At 40.5% G+C, this 12964-nt stretch overlaps 1 protein-coding gene across 1 annotated transcript in view; it reads right to left on the bottom strand.

Moving 5' to 3' along the window:
- Nucleotides 1-12964, bottom strand: part of TMTC1 (transmembrane O-mannosyltransferase targeting cadherins 1) — a 222348-nt gene that overhangs the window by 183947 nt on the left and 25437 nt on the right. The window contains exons 2-4 of the mRNA XM_060776763.2: nt 11749-11926; nt 3834-3907; nt 700-876 (exon numbers count right to left, since the gene is read on the bottom strand). Of these exons, the coding sequence (XP_060632746.2) occupies nt 700-876; nt 3834-3907; nt 11749-11926 (429 nt within the window). The remainder of the gene's footprint in view (nt 1-699; nt 877-3833; nt 3908-11748; nt 11927-12964) is intronic.

The following is a 12964-nucleotide window of genomic DNA, read 5'->3' as shown; positions in this document are numbered from 1 at the left end:
CTATGTCATATTTTGAGGGTATGGCTTATATTGCACAAATGCTTAGAAATCCTGCTACGGCTTGATTTATGGGTATGTCCTATTTCTGGAGAAACAGGATATATACTAACAGATATCTGCAATTTTATTAAGAACCAGACATTAATATAGATCACAGTTTTTCATCCCAAAATTGACATTTGATTAAATGCTCCTTTACTTATTTTAATATTATAATCAGCTGGGGGGGATTTGTTATTGTACAACAATGACAAATCAGAAATCTTTGCTAATCGCTTAGGGATCTACCAACAGATTCTGTTGCCTTCAGTAGATACCTTTTGCCTATCCTCTTTTAGAAAGAAATACAAAGGGTTAAACCAATCCGAAGCTTCAGAGATAAAAGCTCAAGGTTTGAAACAATCCACACTTGTTCATTTATGGAAAACAAAAATAGTCTCTAAGCAACATGGGCATGTTTGTAAAGTGTTATTTTGCTCTTGCCTTGGATAAGTAAAATTGGCCTTAGGAATATGAATTTTTGGGCTACAAGTTGCAAAATCCCTCAAAATCTGGGAAATTCAAGGAAAATGTAGAACAACTTTTTTAAAGCACTGATATGGCTATGTGGACAGGTTCATGAACAAGCAAACCTTCTGAAATTATATGCACAGTGGAAATAACCAGAAGACTGGAACTTCAAAACGATGCTTCACTTACAATCTGGCTCTGTTTTGAGAAAGCAGGAATCCATCATACACCAAGCAGACCCCAAACACGGTGATCCCCGTTTCCTTTACCAGCATTGCACAGGTCCCAAGAAACAAACTAAGCAGCAAAAAGGGGGGAGAGGCAGTGGGAGGGAAATGTTCCCCAACATAAAGCTGATCCACGCTCCTGCAAGAGAGAAAGGAAAAGCGAGGGATGGGAATTTAAAACTAAACACATTTGTCTATTGAGCAGATTTCATCCCCTTAAGTTACAGCCCTCTCTCCCCATTTGCAGCACACCGTTAACAAACAAGACCGCCTGCATCAGCAGACTAAAAAACTGCTTCTGTTAAATAAATAGCGTAATAAGAAAGAGGAAAATGAGCTGGAGAAAGAAGTGATTATGAAAGTAGGAAGAAATGAAGCATCAGGGAAAATAAGGAAGCATCAGGAAGGAAAGAATCGTTATTAATAGTATACTATTACAGGATATGGCTTTCCCTCAAGTAATAAAAGCAACAGTTAGAAGTTGAGAATCAAAAGAGATAACAAGGAAACAAAAGCAGGGGCAATAGGGAGAACTGTGTTTTCTGAAAACTTAGAAGCATTGCCTTTGTTTGGTCTACAACACACAGAACCTCACATTCCATGCTTATTAGGATGTTGTGGTTCAAAATGTACACCGTGCAAAAAAGATAAGCTTTGCACCCTCTTGAAGCAGGGCTGCAGTAGGAAATGAAAAATAAGGAAAAATCAAAATGCTAATAAGGGGTAGGGAGTGGGTTTTAGGGGAGAGGTTTGGAGAAGGAGGATGGGTAGCACTCCGGCTGAGCTGAAGTATTCCCCTGGTGATATTTTGGAAAAAAAACAACAGAACCCAAATGCCTTCTGGAAGAAGCAACAGTGTCTCTCAATTAGCATTGTCAGCGGTTCTTTGCTGACAATGCAGCATGCGAGAGGAAAAGAAGAAAAGTCACCTGGTGACCTTGACAATCCTGCAGCTTCTGCCTGATGAATATGTCATTGTTTAGTGAATCCAATAGTAGACTCAAATAGTCTCAGTCAAGTCATGTAATTCAAGATTGGATTCCTGCAATGAGCTCTAAGTGGGGATATCTTTGAACAGTGGTTCTCAGCCTGTGGGTCCCCAGATGTTTTGGCCTTCAACTCCCAGAAATTCTAACAGCTGGTAAACTGGGTGGGATTTCTGGGAGTTGCAGGCCAAAACGACCTGGGGACCCACAGGTTGAGAACCACTGTCTTAGAAAATTGTTTGGAAACTTCAACTGGTCCAAAGATCTGTAGCCAGATTGTTAAATGGGATTGACTACAGAGAGCATAGAATTCAAGGGGGGCTTTTGGGGGACTATTCCTGGTTCTGAAACTTCCATCACAGAGAGACTTGAGTGGCACCCTCTTTGTTATTCTTTCAAAGCTGTGCAAAGATTTATTATTATTATTATTATTATTATTATTATTATTATTATTCAGCTTTTTTGTTATTTTTCTTCTTAAAGTTCATGCTTTAACTGCTTTTAATTATGTGGAGAGTTTCAATATATTTTTTTAACTTTTCTATGATGTACATTTCAGGTTAAGCATTTAATTTTTTTGTAAGCCTGGCACTGGGGAAAGGGCAAGATATAAGAAAATATAAATATAAATACATAATATAATGACATTATTATAACTACATCAACTGTTTTGTTGTAAACGTTGTCCCTGTTGGTACGAGATTACAACCATCACCAGGCATTCCAGAAATTCAAAGGGCTTTCCAAACTCAATGAAACCACTGGGTTGTTATGAGTTTTCCAGGCTGTATGGCCATGTTCCAGAAGCCTTCTCTCTTGACATTTTCCTCATTATGGCAGGCATCCTCGGAGTTGTGAAGTCTGTTGGAAACTAGGAAAATTGGGTTTATATATCTGTGGAATGTCCAGGATGGAAGAAAGAACTCTTGTCTGTATTTTAAAAAATTCTAAAAACTGGACAGTAAATAAAGAACAACACTCAAAAATAAGGGAATTCCAGACAAGAAAAATCAGGGCCAGTTAATCACCTCCCCCAGGCAGTAAGAAGCCAGACCTTGAAACCTCTAGGCCATTAAATGCTAATCAAGGTGGTCAACTGCAACATTCACACGTACCTAAAACAGACAAGAGGTCTTTCTCTGATGCTGGACTTTCCACAGACATATAAACTCCATTTCCTAGTTTCCAAGAGACTTCACAACCTCTGAGGATGCCTGCCATAGATGCAGGTGAAACATCAGAAGAGAATGCTTCTGGAAATGGCCACACAGCCCGGAAAACTCACAACAACTCAGTGACTCTGGCCATGAAAGCAATGAAACCAGTCTTTCCTAAGTTGCTACTCTCTAAATATGTCAGACACAAGTCAGCATGGTGGATAACCCTAGTTGAAGATGGTTCTCTTAAGCATGTGTCTCTTCAGATACTAACTACCACTTTGCAAATGCAGAAATAAAACCCTGGTAGTTTCAAAAAGAGAATGCTGCTGGCACTAGGAAAGAGGGTGCAAAAATGGAATGGAGTAGCAGGAAGCATCAACTTTTCCTTCATCTGCTACTTCTCTGTTCCTCTCCAGCTGTTCTCCATTCGCGTCCTCTGTTCCTCCACATCCACCTCCATGAGATTGCAAATATATTTATTCTTATAAATACTAATTTCAGACTCTGCAATAAGGAAGGGAGGAAACAACTGGAGCAATTAATTTGACTAGATCAGAAAGAATTGAGTATACATCTCCCTGCCCCTCTGCCATCTCTGAATTATCCACACATGAAGGTGGGTCTTCTTGCCCTTTCCCTTTTTTAGTTTTAGATCCTAAGATGCCAGTCTGTAGCACTGTAGGATCTAGAATGCTACGGACCATCAGAAACAAGTGCTAACGCAAAACTTTGCAGATGTAACTAGATGTGCTGCAGTATAATCAGCTGCACAATTGGTTTTATCTCCTGTTTCCTATCCATCACAAAAGAGGGAGGAGGAGAAAAAAAGAAACAGGATTGAAAAAGAAGAAACATGGACTGTAGGGAAAAAAATACAAAGTCTGCCAAGCGTTAATTCTGTTTATTTGAAAACTACAAATCATAATCGTAAGGAGAGGAAAGACCCATACCTATTATAGGAGAGAAAAGCCAAAAGAAATAGGAGGCAGGCCAATACGTCCGCTCTGCCTACTATACCCGTTACCTAAGAAAGGAAGGAGAAAAGAAACAAGTGTTACAATTGAGCCCTGTTCTGAGAGAAAAGCAGGGTATTAATCAAGCGTATTAATTAATTAAATAAATAAGGTAGGAAATTAATTAATTAATTCAACTAGAGTCAGGAAATCTGAGTCAAAGCTTCAATGAAAGGGAGGATTATCAATTAATTAATCAATGCAATGCAATAATAATTATGTAAGAAAAAATATTTAAAACTTTTGTTTAAGTTTCTTTCCATCCATGAGTGTCAAGTAATGTTCTTCCTATTATTTCTTATTTTGGGTGCAGGGAAAGTCTTTGTCTACATTTAGAAGGAAATTAATATTCTGTAATTTTTATTTTAATATAGGAATGTGAAAACTGCAGCCCATATCTTTTGGGGGGAGGGCGTTATGTTTTTAAAAACCCAGGATATCTTTCTAGAGAAATTCATCTGTAAAGTAACTGTGAGAGGAAAAAAATGATGTTATGTTTCCTCTCAGCTTTCTCTTCTGCAAGCTAAACACACCCCGCTCTTTAAGCCACTCCTCACAGGGCTTGTTTTCCAGACCCTTGATTATTTTAGTCTCCCTTCTCTGGACACATTCCAGCTTGTCAAGATCTCCCTTCAATTGTGATGCCCAGAGTTGGACACAGTGTGATTCCAGGTGTGGTCTAACCAAGGCAGAATAGAGGGGTAGCATGATTTCCCTGGCTCTAGACTCCTATTTATGCAGGCCAAAATCCCATTGACTTCTTTGCCATCATATGACATTGTTGGCTCATGTTTAACTTGTTGTCCAACTGGATGGCCCTCGCAAGGGTCTTCCTTCAGGGGCAAACCAAGAATGGGCAACTTGGAAGTCCCTGAACAGACTCAGAAGCGGAGTGGGCAGATCAAAAGACAACCTGGCAAAATGGCACTACTTAAAAGAATCCCACACCTTGTGTGACTGTGGAGCAGAACAGACAACTCTACATCTGTATGCTCGTCCACTATGCCCTGTCTCATGTATAGAGGAAGAATTGTTGGAGGCTACTGACAATGCTGTTGCCCGTTTTTGGTCAAAGGATATTTAGCCGCTTGCGCTCCTTCTATTTTTATCAGTTTTATACTAATTTATGCAATGCTTTTGATATGAAATAAACAAACTTGTTGTCCAAGATCTTTTTCACACGTACTGCTGTTGAGCCAGGCATCCCCCATTCTGAACAAATGCCATCCAGTAGTCACCATCCGCTCACCCACAGACAACCATATTGAATAAGCTTCAGCAATATAAGAGAGTTTTGCGAGACCAGTTGCCGTTGTTGCAACGGTGTTGTTACGGTGAGGCCATTGACAATATTGTCCACAGATCACAGGTTGGGAACCACCGATATAGCACATTCCTTCTTAGTTTAGGTTTTCAGGCCTACAAACAAACCACTGGATATTTACAACTTCTGTATTCCATGATACTAAAACAATACTCTCTAAAAACAACAAATAATTACAAGGGGGAAAGGTCTTGAAGGAAACTCCTCTCTATAGGGTAGGACTGTAACTCCTAAAAATGACGAATTTCACTAGCAAAAGGTTAGGCAATTCCTAGTTCATAGATAAATTTTAAATGCCATCAGAGAAAAGACAGAGAGTGCCCTCAGTCTTTAAAGCTAGCAAGTTTCTTAATAATTTATTCATGTTATTTCAACATTTTATTTCCCCTTAAATATCAAAAAGTTTTTTTAAAAAAACACCACTCCTGGAACCTGGTTTATAAGAGAGTTAATTAATCTTCATAATTCTAGTCTTTGTTAATTCTTACCTTCAGAAAAAATAAAATTCAAGTCATGTTTGCATTCTTCACGCAATGCACCCATCCTTTCCCACTTTAATTATCTCTCCGCCTTCGACAAAAAAAAAGATGCATTATTTAAAGACTAGCTGATTAAGGCCGGAAAGAACCTGGGAGGCATCTACACGGCTCAAGCCGCCTTTGTTATTGAAGAAATAATCTTTCTTGAGAGGATCTCAACAAGACACTTTTACTCTCAGAGCATTCAAAAGCCCATCTCCCACGCAGCACTGATTTAGATGCGGGAAGCCAGAAAGATCAAATTGTCACTTGCGATATTTCAGAAGTGATGTCGCCCCTTGCAACCTGTCCTTCTGAATTACGCAGAAATTTCTGAGACTATTTTAAACTAGCTAAAGGCTGGAAAACTAAGGTGTGGGGAAGAGAGATTTCTTGAGAAAGGCTATATTCCAGAGTATCCTTCAACCCAGGCACGGGCCAACTTTGGTCCTCCAGGTGTTTTGGACTTCAACTCCCACCATTCTTAACAGCCTCAGGCCCCTTCCTTTTCCCCCTCAGCCGCTTAAGGGGGAAAAGGAAGGGGCCTGAGGCTGTTAGGAATGGTGGGAGTTGAAGTCCAAAACACCTGGAGGGCCAAAGTTTGCCCATGCCTGCTTTAACCCTACCCAGAATCTTCCAGTCATCATTGGCATGGACCACATTGGCTGGAGGATTCTGAGAGTTGCAGCCCAAAAAGTAACTTTTTCAAGTTCTGAGTTGTGACAAGTCAGAGAGGAGTAGGACTAAATGTTTCAAGAACTACTCAAAACCAAGTTAGATTCATCTGTCCCAAGTTCTTCTTAGGATGTTGGGTGAAATCCTGTATATATGGTATTCCAACCTTCCCAATTTTGTTGTACAGTGATTTTCACATTCCTTTACTATTGGCTATGACAGCTAGAGGTGATGGGAATTCATGATTATCACAAGTTCATTATTTATCTACTGCATGACATTGAACTTCCTGGAGAAGACTATTCCTATAGAATAATGGTTCCCAACTTTTTTTGATCAGGGATCACTTGACCATTGACCACTTGACCAGGGACCACTCTCCAATATCAGTACCAAAAGGGTTACGAATCAGTTTTTGGTCAACTTTAGATTCGGTTTGAGGTGCTGATTCAGAAAATTGCATTGAATAGACCACATCAGTTCTAGTTTCTGATACAGAACATACGCCATGGTCAGCAACAGGGAAGGAGTGGCAGGTGATACGAAAGGAGAGGACATCAGTACTAATAGGGTTACGATTCAGTTTTTAGTCAACTTTAGATTTGGTTTGGGGTGCTGATACAGAAACTTGCATTGGATAGACCACATCAGTTCTAGTTTCTGATACAGAGCATATGTCATGGTCAGCAACAGGGAAGGAGTGGCAGGTGGCATGAAAGGAGAGGACATCAGTACCAAAGGGGTTACAAATCAGTTTTTGGTCAACTTTAGATTCGGTTTGGGGTGTTGATTCAGAAGCTTGCATTGGATAGACCACATCATCTCTAGTTTCCAATACAGAACATATGTCATGGTCAGCAACAGGGAAGGAGTGGCAGGCGACACGAAAGGAGAGTACATCAGTACCAAAAGGACTACGCATCAGTTTTTGGTCAACTTTAAATTCGGTTTGGGGTGCTGGTTCAGAAAATTGAATTGGATAGACCACATCAGCTCTAGTTTCCGATACAGAACATATGCCATGGTCAGCGACAGGAAAGGAGTGGCAAGCGGCACAAAAGGAGAGGAAATAAATAAAATAATAAAATAAAATAAAATAAAATAAAAAGGAAGGAGGCTAGCGGACCGGATTTTGCCCTTGTGGCTCACTGGTGGTCTGCGGCCCACAGGTTAAGAACCACTTCTATAGAGGATACGCTTGGCTGATCTAACTGGAAACCTGCACAGGAGGTCTCCAACAATATGTTTTTGGCTCACCCCAATTTTTTAGAGATGGCTCCCTGTATTCACGGGTTCAAAATTCAAGGGATGAACCAACCACAGTTTGAAATATTGTTATCCCAAAAAGGAAAGCTTAGTTTTGCTATGCACAAAGAGCAATACACTGAAGTGTAGGCATACTCTACTGCAGCTTCCCGCTACTTCACCGATCCTTAAGCTCTCTCTAGCATTTGTTGTCTGCGTTTATATATAAGGGACAAAATTCCACTATGTCATTTTATATAATGGGACTTGAGCATTCACAGATTTTGGCATCCTTGGGGGCTCCTGGAACCAAACCCTAGTAGATACTAATGGCTCACTTAATTGTGTTTTAGTGATCACCTTGAGCACCATATGTAGAAAAAGTAGATAAAATGTCTAAAAAATGAATGGATGGGTGAATTCATGTTGACATACTACCTATGTTGTGTGGACACAGCCTGAAGCCTAAATCTAACTGAATCCACTGAATCAATGGAACTTATATAAATGTTGACTTCCTATTGATTCAGTGGGAATGATGTAGTTAGTAGTAGCAATGGAACTTGTGGAGTAATCAAGAAACTGTTTGAAAATGTGCAAGCTGCCTTTTCTAGGGCTCGGGAAAAGGCAGGGTATATATTTAAAAAATACTATAGTAATACAAATAGTAAGAATGTCTAAAATAATCATGCAAATCGCACACACCCCTGAACAGCATTACACAGCTTTGTTCATGTGAATAAAATTTCTGCAAAGAAGAGTCTACACCAGGCATGGGCAAACTTGAGCCCTCCAGGTGTTTTGAACTTCATTTCCCACAATTCCTAACAGACTGACCCATTACTTTTCCCCCTCAGCCACAACCCCTCAATACAGTACCTAATGTTGTGGTGACCTCCAACCATAAAATTATTTTCATTGCTACTTCATAACTGTAATTTTGCTACTGTTATGAATTGTAATGTAAATATCTGATATGCAGGATGTATTCTCATTCACTGGACCAAATTTGGCACAAATACCCAATACACACAAATTTGAATACTGGTAGGGTTGGGGAGTAATTGATTTTGACATTTGTGAGTTGTAATTGCTGGGATTTATAGTTAACCAACAATCAACAAACATTCTGAACTCCACCAATGATGGAATTGAACCAAACTTGGCACACAGAACTCCCATGTAAATACTCAAAGGGTTTGGCGGGCATTGACCTTGAGTATTGGAGTTGTAGTTCACCTACATACAGGGAGCACTGTGGACTCAATGATGGATCTGGACCAAACTTGGCACAAATACTCAATATGCCCAAATGTGAACCCTGGTGGAGTTTGGCGAAAATAGACTTGACATTTGGGAGTTGTAGTTGCTGGGATTTATAGTTCACCTAAAATGAAAGAGCATTCTGAACCCCACCAGTGATAGATTTGGGCCAGACTTCCCACACAGAACCCCCATGCCTTGAAGGGTCTCGTTGGTGTAAGCCTCCCTCAAGCCTTACACATTCTCCCTCACCCATACATGCACACCACACTGCCATGCACTGAGCACACCTGCTCTCCTGTCCCCCACTTGGAGTCTCAGAAACAGCTCTCCCCTTGGCTGAGAGGCTGGATGAGAGACAATCCAGTCACAGCGGAGGAGGGCATTTGGTGGGAGGATTTGTCGTCTGTTTCCAAAAAAGGAAGAGAAGGACAGGCAGAGAGATCTTCAGGCTTCTCTGTCAAATATGTTTTTTGATAGTCAAACAATGATGGATTTGGACCAAACTTGGCACAACCACTCAATGTGCCCAAATATGAACACAGATGGAGTTTGGGGGAAATAGACCTTGACATTTGGGACTTGTAGTCACTGGGATTCACAGTTCACCTACAATCAAAGAGCATTCTGAACCTCACCAACAATAGAATTGAGCCAAACTTCCCACACAGAACCCCCATGACCAGCAGAAAATACTGTGTTTTCTGATGGTCCTCCACGACCCCTCTGACACACCCTCGTGACCCCCCCAGAGGGTCATGACCCCCAAGTTGGGAAACACTGCTCTAAAACCAGGGTAAAGAACCTTCAGCCTTCCAGACATGCTGGATTCACTCCCAGAAATCCCAACCAGCTATAGCCAAAGGCAAAACACTGCAGAGCTGTAATCTAAAACATATGGATGTCCTAAGAGTTCCCACCCTGCTTCCTCCATCCCCCAAAAGTCTGTAAAAATCTGCCTTGATAAGAACAGCATTCTCTAGGGCAAACCCCGAAGAAATTAGCAGGCGCCGCACAAATCCACCATCATTTTTCCTTTTGATAAAACTTGAAAGGAGATCTTCCAAAAGGATTATGCCTCAAAAAAGAACAGTCCCAAGGGTTTCAAGCTTCTAAAATATTAGTACCTACTCTTAAAACAGTATAGAGTTTTGTTGGAATTTCCCCACCCACATACACTCATGGAGGAAATCCTGCACATGGAAAAAACTTAGCTCAGTGGGAAACAAGATCTTTCAAGACTCAATCCCAGTCCAACATTCTCTAACCATTAACTATGCAATGTCTCTGAAAACCGTAATCTCTTTATACCAGGATACTAGGAACCCCCGGTGGCACAATGTGTTAAACCCTTGTGCTGGCAGGACTGATGACTGAAAGGTCAACAGTTCAAATTCTAGGAGAGCGGGTTGAGCTCCCACTGTTAGCTCCAGCTTCCCATGCGGGGACATGAGAGAAGCCTCCTAAAAGGATGGTAAAACATCAAAACATCCGGGCATCCTATGGGCATCCTTGCAGATGGCCAATTCTCTCACACCAGAAGCGATTTGCAGTTGGGTTGTTGTAGGTTTTTTCGGGCTTGCAGTTTCTCAAGTCACACAAAAAAATCCCAGGATACTATGTATATTTAGCCTGAAGAAGAGAAGGCTGAGAGGAGATATGATAGCCATGTATAAATATGTGAGAGGAAGCCACAGGGAGGAGGGAGCAAGCTTGTTTTCTGCTTCCTTGGAGACTAGGACGCGGAACAATGGCTTCAAACTACAAGAGAGGAGATTCCATCTGAACATGAGGAAGAACTTCCTGACTGAGAGAGCCGTTCAGCAGTGGAACTCTCTGCTCCGGAGCGTGGTGGAGTCTCCTTCTTTGGAAGCTTTTAAACAGAGGCTGGATGGCCATCTGTCAGGGGTAATTTGAAAACAATATTCCTGCTTCTTGGTAGGGGGTTGGACTGGATGGCCCATGAGGTCTCTTCCAACTCTTTAATTCTATGATTCTATGAAAAGAAAATCCCATTAATTTGAAGGTCCGCTCCCAGATGAATTCCTATGTCATTGCAACCCATAAAGACCATGTATATAAATGTGAAATGTGTTTATATACTAATGTGTTTTCAGTTTTTAAAAAAGCACTGTGACTAACCTTCCAATGTTTTCAGCACTTCTAATTTGTAACCATGTACGCCATCCAATCTATGGCATGTTAAAATATTTATTATTCTCTCAAGACAGAATATCACTCAGGGACTTTATTAAATGTTGGTTTTCTTTTTTGTGCTCTGTTTGGGGGAGAGACAGGGGAAGAATGCAAGGAAAAGAAAGGAGGGCCAAACAATGTATCAGCAGGAGAGTTTTGGGGGTGGCTTTAATATTGTGTAACATCCAAGCATCTCATTACTTTTCCGTGAAAACACTTGGCATTTACTGCATTCCCAACAATGCTGCTTAAGGCACTTAAACAGAATAGGACACACAGCACAAAAGTAAACATACTTGGAAGAAAGTTCCACTGAACTCAGTGAGATTTGCTTTTATACAACCGACTCGCATTTGAGTCTAATTGTGGAAAGAAAGTTGTAAGTTTACTCTTTGCTTCCCCGTTGCCACACCAATTATTTTCTCTAAACACAGCTGCACTTTTCCTACAGATCCTTTGAACCCATTATTACAGAGGGATATTACGAAGTTGCCATTTAGCTGGTCACTGCTAAATGGATAGCCTAGCAAAAGGGTACATTTTCAATTACCAAGCAGAGAGGTTTGGGATTTTTTTTTCCTGCATTTGAAAAGAAAAATGTTGAAATTTATCAGGTTTCATATGTACTTACGGCTTCTGTGTGAATAGGATGGACAGCAAAGAAGAGAGCTGTGACAAAAGCCAGGCGGCTGTCCTTGAAAACGGCTTTGTCACAAGTATACATCAGCATAAGTGTCACCAGGCAGTGCAGGACTACATTCACGGCGTGGAAATAAAAGGGATTCATCCCAGCCAACATTATATTCAGCCTGTGTTTGAAAAAGAGAAAAGCAAAATCAGGATATTAACAGATACTGAACAAGAAAGAACATACCAGTACTAAGTAAAGTAAAGGCAAAGGTTTCCCCTGACATTAAGTCTAGTCGTGTCTGACTTTGGGTGGTGATGCTCATCTCCATTTCTAAGCCGAAGAGCAGGCACTGTCCATAGACACCTCCAAGGTCATGTGGCCAGTATGACTGCATGGAGCACTGTTACCTTCCCACCAAGGCAGTACCTATTGATCTACTCACATTTGCATGTTTTCAAACTGCTAGGTTCACAGAACCTGGGCCTAACAGCGGGAGCTCACCCCACTCCCTGGATTCGAACTGCCTACCTTTCGGTCAGCAAATTCAGCAGCTCAGTGATTTAACCCGTTGCACCACCAGGAGGACCAGTACTATTAACCTACATATATTCCAGACAGTTTCAAGTACGGTAAGTTCATAGAAGATACTGCTAGGGATGGATATTGGAGAGATTTCTCAGGTCTGAAGGTTCATACAAATCTACCATATTCAACATTGTCAAACATACAAACAAACTTTTCAGAATTGTACATACATACTCGCATACATTCTCTCTACATACACTTTTGGCATGATTACTTTTATTAGTAGTAATTTATGTATGTATGTATGTATGTTTTTATTTATTTATTTATTTATTTATTTATTTATACCTTGCTTTTTTCTCAGCCCAATAAAATTCCAAAGAATGCACACAAAGCTTTGCTTCTTAAGGATATGCCTTTCTAGGAAATGAACAACAGTTTCAAAACTAAGAAAAAGTGCCTATGAAATGGAGGGATTGGAAAAAATGCCGAAGAGAATACATTCATTTCTTTTGCAGATTTTTTTGAGAATGAGTCTTGTTCACAGGTTGATGAAAATTCAGATCAAAACTAACTTATAATAATAATAATAATAATAATAATAATAATAATACACAATATGAGGATTTAAAGATCAAACTGCAAAGACTCTGGCACAAGCCAGTAAAAGTGGTCCCTGTGGTGTTTGGCA

This window comes from Anolis sagrei, chromosome 5 (assembly GCF_037176765.1).
Source record: "Anolis sagrei isolate rAnoSag1 chromosome 5, rAnoSag1.mat, whole genome shotgun sequence".
NCBI lineage: Eukaryota > Metazoa > Chordata > Lepidosauria > Squamata > Dactyloidae > Anolis > Anolis sagrei.
This window is presented reverse-complemented; position numbering and strand designations above follow the sequence as displayed.